At 52.3% G+C, this 9,095-nt stretch overlaps 1 protein-coding gene across 1 annotated transcript in view; it reads left to right on the top strand.

Annotated features, from left to right (window-relative positions):
• The first annotated feature begins 86 nt into the window (after positions 1-86).
• The window catches only part of THOP1 (thimet oligopeptidase 1), an 11,256-nt gene continuing 2,247 nt past the window's right edge, over positions 87-9,095 (top strand). Inside the window, exons 1-12 of the mRNA XM_059489915.1 lie at positions 87-180; positions 481-684; positions 4,076-4,224; positions 4,691-4,798; positions 5,550-5,652; positions 5,732-5,892; positions 6,745-6,880; positions 6,964-7,330; positions 7,581-7,782; positions 7,871-8,057; positions 8,358-8,486; positions 8,702-8,838. Coding sequence (XP_059345898.1) covers positions 165-180; positions 481-684; positions 4,076-4,224; positions 4,691-4,798; positions 5,550-5,652; positions 5,732-5,892; positions 6,745-6,880; positions 6,964-7,330; positions 7,581-7,782; positions 7,871-8,057; positions 8,358-8,486; positions 8,702-8,838 — 1,899 coding nt within the window. The 5' untranslated portion in view covers positions 87-164. The remainder of the gene's footprint in view (positions 181-480; positions 685-4,075; positions 4,225-4,690; positions 4,799-5,549; positions 5,653-5,731; positions 5,893-6,744; positions 6,881-6,963; positions 7,331-7,580; positions 7,783-7,870; positions 8,058-8,357; positions 8,487-8,701; positions 8,839-9,095) is intronic.

Raw genomic sequence — 9,095 nt, 5'->3', positions numbered from 1 at the left:
GTGCGGTGCGGGCGGGAGCGGCCCGGTCCTCCAGGCTCCCAGCATGCCCCGCTCTCCCGCCCGCCTCTCCGGTCGGGGCACATGCTCGGTGTGTGGGGCCGGCCCGGTTTCCTCCCGGCCTCGTCAGCAGCGTGGGGCCTCCCGGTATCCCCGGCACAGCCGACATGGCCCCTCCGACAGGTACCGGCGGGATGGGGGGCGCGGGGACACCGGGGAGCGCGGAGACACCGGGGACACCGGGGAGAGCTTTGCGGCGGCGGGACCGGACCGGGGACGGCCCCTCAGGCCAGCCGGGGTCTCCTGTGCCGCCAGGTCACCTCTGTCCCCGAGGAGGACAGCCTTGGCAGGGGCACCGGGCCGGGCTCGGGGTCGGGTTTCGGCGAAGCATTTCCCAGCCCCGGGAGGGCTCGGATCTCCCGGGACACGATCCCACCGCCAGTCCCCAACGCTGGGGCCCTCCCTGGAATGCTGTCCCCGCAGGGAATGTCGTGGACAGCCAGACCCCGCGTCCCCTGGCCAGCCAGCTGCGCTGGGACCTGACGGCCGAGCAGATCGAGGCCATGGCGGCCGAGCTGACCGAGAGCACCAAGCTCGTGTACGACCGCGTGGGAGCCCAGGAGCGCGGCGAGGTCTCCTACGAGAACACCCTCAAGGCTCTGGCCGACGTGGAGGTGGAATACACAGGTGGGGAGGCTGTTCCTGCTGGCAGGGGTGGGGTGGGATGGATGCCGGGATGTGGCGTTGACATTGTCTGGACAGACAGACAGGCAGACAGGATTCGCTCTGTCTCAGGTTTTTGCTGGAGTGCTGTTCTTGGGGTTTCTGCAGGGGATGGCGACAGGGAATGTTCTTGTTTTCCTCCGTGGAATTGCATCAGGACAGGGCGTGGTGGCTTTTGGGGAAGTGGGTGTAGGAAGGGATTGTCCCACTTTGAGATTTAAAGGAGACAGGGAATGCTGCTGCCATCAGGAATCATGGAATTCCTCAAGCTGGAACTGAGCATGGAGCCCTGCACAGAACTCCCCAAACCTCCTGTGCTGACAAAGCTTTTGTAAGCTCACAAACACAGAATTCCTGTGGATTTTGGGAGGATTTTGGTGGGAAACCAGTGGGTGGATGTGCTGAGCAGCAGTGAAAGGACCAAAGGGAGCAGGAGCTGCTGCCATCAGGAATCATGGAATTCCTCAAGCTGGAAGGGAGCATTGAGCCCTGCAGAGGACTCCCCAAACCTCCTGTGCTGGCAGAGCTTTTGTAGGCTCACAAACACAGAATTCCTGTGGATTTTAAGAGGATTTTGGTGGGAATCCAGCAGATGGACATGCTGGGCAGCAGGAAAGGGACCAAAGGGAGCAGGAGCTGCTGCCATCAGGAATGATGGAATTCCTCAAGCTGGAACTGAGCATGGAGCCCTGCACAGAACTCCCCAAACCTCCTGTGCTGGCAGAGCTTTTGTAGGCTCACAAACACAGAATTCCTGTGGATTTTAGGAGGATTTTGGTGGGAATCCAGCAGGTGAATGTGCTGGGCAGCAGGGAAAGGACCAAAGGGAGCAGGAGCCATCAGGAATCATGGAATTCCTCGAGCTGGAAGGGAGCATCGAGCCCTGCACAAAATTCCCCAAACCTCCTGTGCTGCCACAGCTGGGGCAGAGCTTTTGGGGACTCACAAGCACAGAATTCCTGTGGATTTTAAGAGGATTGTGGTGGGAATCCAGTGTGTGGATGTGCTGGGCAGCAGGGAATGTGCCATCCCTGCCATCAGGAATAATGGAATTCCTCAAGCTAGAGAAGCACAGAGATCAAAACAATTCTTATTTGCTGCTCCTGTGTTTTGGAACACGTGGAATGTGTTCAATTATTTACCTGAAAGAATTTGATTGGATTCTAGTGTGTTTTGCTTTCTTAACCAACCTCTACAAGCTGTTTCCTGACAGGAGACAGCCACGAGATTTTGAGTGTTTATACAGTTTCAGTTTAGAGTCGTGTAATACAGTATAAAATAATAATAATATAGTATAATAAAGTGACTAATTAGCCTTCTGATATCACAGAGTCAGGGGTATTGCCTAATTTTACAATAGTGGGAGGCTCTGAGCTTGCCCAGAGCAGCTCTGGCTGCCCCCTGGAAGGGTCCAAGGCCAGGTTGGAGCCACCTGTGGAAGATGTCCCTGCCCACAGCAGGGCTGAGCTCTGAGGTCACTTCCACCCCCTCCCACGATTATTAAGATTTTTGGATTTTATTTTATTTTTTTTTTAGCTCTGTGCTGTCACCTGCTTTTCTCTCCCTGTGGCTGCCAGCAGAATGTTGGTTTTATTCCCAGTTAATGTTTATACAGCAAGGAACCAGCACAAAGAACAGATTTGGAAAAACAAATGAACCCAAGGGCAGCCCTTTGGCAGCTGCTTTGCCAAGGCTGTCCTGGCTTTCATGTGTCACCAGTGGGAACAAAAGCAGAAAAGATCCAAGAAACTCTCACCTCCTTCCTCAGTTTTCCCTGGGGCAGTGGGCAAATGTCTCTCCATGGGCCTTTTTCCTGCTGGGATGTTTTTGGGAATAAATCCTGCTGGGTTTTTTTGGGAGAGTAAATCCTGTTGGGATTATTTTTGGGAGAATAAATCCTGCTGGGATATTTTGGAGAATCAATCCTGCTGGGATATTTTTTGTGAGAGTAAATCCTGCTGGGATTTTTTTTTGGAGAATAAATCCCACTCTGAATTTTGGGAGAGTCAACCCCACTGGGATTTTTTTTGGGAGAGTAAATCCCACTGGGATTTTTTTTTGGGAGAGTAAATCCCACTGGGATTCTTTGAGAGAATAAATCCTGGTGGGATTTTTTGGGAGAATAAATCCCACTGGGATTTTTTGGGAGAGTCAATGCTGCCGTTATTTTTTGGGAGAGTCAGTTCTGCTGGGATTTTTTGGGAGAATAAATCCTGCTGAGATTTTTTGTGCAGTTTTGGTGGTTTATTTGCAGCAGGGTGACAATTCAGGTGGCCCCTCCTCGTGACACCTGGGCTGCTCGAGCTGTCCCACCTGTCTGGGGCACAGAGCAGCCTCATCTTCCTCCTCTCCCCGTTCTTTTTTCCTAAAATAATAGGGGAAAAAATAATTCCTCTTGCTCAGCAGGAGGAATGTTCAGCTCAGCAGGGCTGTCAGCACTTCCCTGGCTGAGCTGCCTGTTCAGCTTCTCCCGGGGAAGGGATCCAGGTGCCTGGAGAGCACCTGGAGTGCTGTTCTTGGAGCTTCTGCAGGGATGGCAGCAGGGAATGTTCTCCCCGCTTTCCTCCGTGGGACTGCATCAGCACAGGGCACACCTGGGGCGTGGTGGCTTTTGGGGAAGTGTCTGTAGGAAGGGATTGTCCCACTTTGAGGTTTAAAGGAGACAGGGAATGCTGTTGCCATCAGGAATCATGGAATTCCTCAAGCTGGAAGGGAGCATCGAGCCCTGCAGAAAATTCCCCAAACCTCCTGTGATGTCAGACCTGTTGGGGGCTCACAGGCACAGAATTCCTGAGGATTTTGGTGGGAATCCAGTGGGTGGATGTGATGGGAAAAGACCAAAGGGAGCAGGAGCTGCTTCCATCAGGAATGATGGAATTCTGTAGCTGGAAGGGAGCATCGAGCCCTGCACAGGACTCCCCAAACCTCCTGTGCTGGCAGAGATGTTGGGGGCTCACAGGCACAGAATTCCCATGGATTTTAGGAGGATTTTTGTGGGAATCCAGCAGATGGACATGCTGGGCAGCAGGGAAAGGACCAAAGGGAGCAGGAGCTGCTGCCATCAGGAATCTTTGAGTTCCTTGAGCTGGAAGCATCAAGCCCTACACAGAACTCCTCAAACCTCCTGTGCAAAGCTGTTAGGGGCTCATAGGCACAGAATTCCTGTGGATTTTAGGAGGATTATGGTGGGAATCCAGCATGGGGATGTGCTGGGCACGTGAAAGGTGGATGTGCATCCCACCTCTCCCCTTGTGTGTGTGTGTGAGGGGAGGCAAAGGCTCTGGGGCTGCCAGCCTGGCTGTGGGTGTGCACTGGGACGTGAAGCCACCATCCCTGTCCCTTTTTGTCCCCCCAGTCCGTAGGAACATGCTGGACTTCCCCCAGCACGTGTCCCCATGCAAGGCCATCCGCGCCGCCAGCACCGAGGCCGACAAGAAGCTCTCGGAGTTTGACGTGGAGATGAGCATGAGGCAGGACGTGTACCAGAGGATTGTGTGGCTCCAGGTGTGTCCCCTTTCTGGCTGGAACCTCCTGGAGTTCCAGCAAATCCTTTACCTTCATCCCAAAGCTGAGAAAGGAAGGATGCAGGAGTGGGGAGGGAGCGCGGTGGGGTCACGGCAGAGTGGCACAGCTGGAGTGAGGGATTTTTTGGGAGAGTCAGTTTGGGATGGGGGAATTTGGGATTGAGGGCTCTGCCCCCTCACTCAGAGCCTTGATCACCCCTTTGTTGGTAAATCCAACCCCCCCAGGGGTGATGTCCCCCAAAATGCTGACATGGCACAAAGGTGATGTGTTTAAAGCAGTCTGGGAGGAATCCCTGCCCCGAGGTGACACAGGAACCTCTGCACCAAACCAGAGCCTTCCCTGGGGCTTTTCCATCTGCTGCTGGGTCTCTGGTGGTCCCAGAACTCCCACTGGGAAGGAGCTTCCTGCAGCTGCCTGAGGAGAGGAGATTTGTTTTGTTTTTCAGGAGAAAGCAGAGAGTGCTTCCCTGAAGCCTGAGGCAAAGAGGTACCTGGAGAGGCTGATCAAGCTGGGGAAGAGGAACGGGCTCCATCTCCCTGAGGAGACACAGGAGGTGAGAGCACAGAATCTTGGAATGGTTTGGGCTAAAGGCATCTTAAAGCCCATCTTCCACTGTCCCAGGTGGCTCCAAGCTGGCCTTGGACACTTCCAGGGAAGGAGCAGCTCCTCTGGGAAATCTGTGCCAGGGCCTCTGCACCCTCACAGGAAGGAATTTTTTTTCCTAAAATCCCATCTAATCCTATTTCCTGCCAGTCTGAATCCATTCCCCCTTGCTGTGGCAGGGCTCAGGGCAGGGTCTGAGGCTCAGGTTTGGGTTTTTGCTCCCAATTCTGGTGATTTTGGGTGATGTCTCCAGCCCCCCTTTTTCCTTTCTGTTGAAAGGGTGATTTTAACAAAGTGGGAGTTGAGGAATTCCTGGGGAGGTGGAATTGGAGAATTATCAAATCCCCACATGCCCAGGGCTGGAGTTGGGCTGAGCTGCTCAGGAGCCTCCATTTCTTACCATGCACCAGCAGAGGAGCTCAGAACTGGGTTAAAACCAGAAGAAAATGGGAAATAGGAGAGGGGAGGTTGTTACTGCAGCACCTGCAGCTCCTGAGGCAGCAGGGAACAGGCAGGACCTGCTGAGGTGGCTGAGCCCTGCCAGGTGTGACCCCAGGAGCCTTTCTGGGCTGCTGGCTCACCACCATTAATTGTGCACCATCATTAATTGGGCTGGCTCAGAGCTGGGCAGCTCAGCAGGGTGGGAACAGCCTGAGTGCCCCTCCAGCTTTGATTTCTCTCCTATTTTTTGCATTTTGAAGAAAATCAAAGCTATCAAGAAGAAGCTGAGCGTGCTGTGCATCGACTTCAACAAGAACCTCAACGAGGACACCACCTTCCTGCCCTTCTCCAGGGAGGAACTGGGTATGGAGGGCTCACACTGGATGGTCCCAGAGCATTCCTGCAGAATCCAGGGCTCAGCTCCTGCCTGCTCTTTTCCCAGGGGGGCTCCCTGAGGATTTCCTGAACTCCCTGGAGAAGACAGAGGATGGGAAGCTGAAGGTCACCCTCAAGTACCCACACTACTTCCCCCTGCTGAAAAAGTGCTACGTGCCCGAGACCAGGAGGAAGGTGGAGGAGATGTTCAACTCCAGGTGCAAAGAGGTCGGTGGGACTGACCAGGGCACCCAGGGAGAGATTTGTGTTCCTTTCCACACTGCTTCCCTTCTCCCCTGTGTGGTATTTTATGAGCAATCCCTTTGCCAGGATTTTTCATAAAATATGAAAATTCTTCTCCTGGGAAGCTTCAGCTTCTCTGTTTTGCTGCTTTAGAATGCGATTTAGAGAATTGTTTATTAAGCACGTAAATTGTTTTAATTTAATGGCCAATCACAGCCAGCTGTGCCAGACTCTCTGAGTCTGTCACGGGTTTTTATTACCATTTTTTTTCTAATTTTCTGATATATTTTTTCTCTTTCTTTAGTATAGTTTTGGTATATGATTTTATAATATAATACAATGTGATATAATATGATACAATGTGATATAATTATATATTATATTATATTATATTATATTATATTATATTATATTATATTATATTATATATATTTTATATATTTATATATTATATATAATATATATTTTATATGATATATATTAGACTATATATTCTTTATATTATATAATATATTATAATATATATTGATTTAGTTATATAAATAATATATTTATATAAATATATATTATATATTATATATTATATATTATGTTATATAATATAATGTAATATAACAATATAATTAGTACAATACATTGCAATATAATACAATATAGTACAATATAATATAATACAATACAATACAATATAATATAATATATTGCAATACAATATAGTATAATATAATTTATTTAATAATAAATCAGCCTTCTGAGAACTTGGAATCAAATTCCCATCTCTCACCTTCTCCTGGCACCCACAGCAACACCACAAGTGTACTTCACTCTGCCTTGCAGGAGAACTGCTTGATCCTGAAGGAGCTGGTGGACCTGAGGGCTCAGAAGGCCAATCTGCTGGGCTTCAGCACCCACGCTGACTTTGTGCTGGAGATGAACATGGCCAAGAGCAGCCAGACGGTGGCCACGTTCCTGGGTACGTCCTGGGGCCGAGCAGGGACATCCCGAGCAGGATGTGCTGCTCTGATCCCTGATCCCAACCCTGCCTGCCTTCCCCAGATGAGCTGGCCCAGAAGCTGAAGCCCCTGGGGGAGAAGGAGCGGGCTGTGATCCTGGACCTGAAGAAGAAGGAGTGCGAGAAGCGCGGGCTGGACTTCGACAACCGCATCAACGCCTGGGACATGCGCTACTACATGAACCAGGTGGAGGAGACCAAGTACAGCGTGGACCAGAACCTGCTCAAGGAGTATTTCCCCATGCAGGTGGTCACCACGGGCCTCCTGGCCATCTACCAGGAGCTGCTGGGCCTCACCTTCCACCTGGAGGAGAAGGCTCAGGTGTGGCACGAGGACGTGCAGCTCTACACCGTGAAGGACGCGTCCTCTGGCGAGACCATCGGCAAGTTCTACCTGGACCTGTACCCACGGTGAGACCTGGGGAGAGGGGAAATGTGGAAGCAGGAGGAGCAGAGCCTGAGGAGGAGAAGGAGGAGGAGGAGGAAGTGGAGGAGGAGGAGATTCCTGCTCCCAGCTGTGTAGAGTGGAGGGAGCGCCGTGTGCTGGGGCAGGGATGTCACCAAGGGCCGTCACTTGGGGCTCCTCTGAGCACCACAGTGGGTGATGCCATGGCTGTGTGTGGCTTTTGGAAGGATCCCTGAGCCTCCTGTCTCTCCCCAGGGAAGGGAAGTACGGCCATGCTGCCTGCTTTGGCCTCCAGCCCGGCTGCCTTCTGCCGGACTCCAGCCGCCAGATCTCGGTGGCCGCCATGGTGGCCAATTTCACCAAGCCCACACCAGACGCCCCATCCCTGCTGCAGCACGACGAGGTGGAGACCTATTTCCACGAATTTGGGCACGTCATGCACCAGCTGTGCTCTCAGGTGAGGCCTCCCTGCGCTGGCACAGGTTGGGGGTTTTCCCCCTATCCCGTTTTTTTTTGTGGAATTCCGAGCTGGCCGTGTCCCCCAGGCGGAGTTTGCCATGTTCAGTGGGACACACGTGGAGAGGGACTTCGTGGAGGCCCCGTCGCAGATGTTGGAGAACTGGGTGTGGGAGAAGGAGCCTCTGCTGCGCATGTCCAGGCACTACAAGACAGGGAGCCCCATCCCGGATGAGCTGCTGGAGAAACTCATTAAATCCCGGCAGGCAAACACAGGTGGGAGGGATTGGATGTCCCCTGGGTGTGGGGACAGGTGACCTGGCTGGGGGCAAAAATGGCTTTTCTTTGCTTGCCGTGGTGCTGGGGGTTCTGAGGGGATGGGGAGAAGGAACCCCTTTGTCCCTTTCACATGCTACATCACGCTTTCTCTTCCCATGCATGTGGGAAGAGAGAGGGTGATGTGGCACATGAGAGGGACAAAGAGGTGCCACCCAGCCTACCCTGCTGTCACCTGCCTCGGTGTCAGCATCCCAACCTCAGTTTCCCTCCTCCTCCTCTTCCTCCTTTTGGCAACAGGGCTCTTCAACCTGCGCCAGATCGTCCTGGCCAAGGTGGACCAGGCACTGCACACCCAGACCAAGGCTGACCCCGTGGAGGTGTTTGCCCAGCTCTGTGAGGAGGTGCTGGGTGTCCCTGCCACCCCAGGTACGCCGTGCCACCCTCCTGTCCCTCTCGCCCTGTGACAGCTCAGCGAGTTCCTCCCGTGCGTGTGGGGACAGTTTCTGCTGGCTCTGGGGAAAGCAGGGCTGGAAAGTTCCTCCCTTTGTCCCCTGGGTTGTGTGAGCAGCTGGGACAGCACTGGAGGGATTTTTTTCCATGGGGAGGACTGGAGTCCCTTTTGACCCCTTTTGTCCCCTCAGGTACAAACATGCCAGCCACCTTTGGCCACCTGGCTGGGGGTTATGATGCTCAGTACTACGGCTACCTCTGGAGCGAGGTGTACTCCATGGACATGTTCCACACCCGCTTCAAGCAGGAGGGAATCATGAACTGCAAGGTAGGGATGGCAGCATTCAGAAACACAAAATCACCAGAATGATTCTGTGCAGGTGCTTTAATTGAGGAGCTCTGGGTGTCAGGGGTGCAAACCCAAATCTGACATGTTCCTCCCAAATTTTGGGACGAACATATTTTTATATTTTTATGTAATTCTAATGTTAATTATTAAACTTACATTGTATATATAGATTTCAGCGAAGCATGGGCTCCTCGTGGCCCCCCTTAAATTTCTAACATAGTTTCTCATGATTCTTC

The sequence above is a fragment of the Ammospiza nelsoni genome, chromosome 27 (assembly GCF_027579445.1).
Source record: "Ammospiza nelsoni isolate bAmmNel1 chromosome 27, bAmmNel1.pri, whole genome shotgun sequence".
Lineage (NCBI taxonomy): Eukaryota > Metazoa > Chordata > Aves > Passeriformes > Passerellidae > Ammospiza > Ammospiza nelsoni.
Note: the sequence above shows the minus strand (reverse complement) of the source record. Positions and strands in the feature narration are given on the sequence as shown.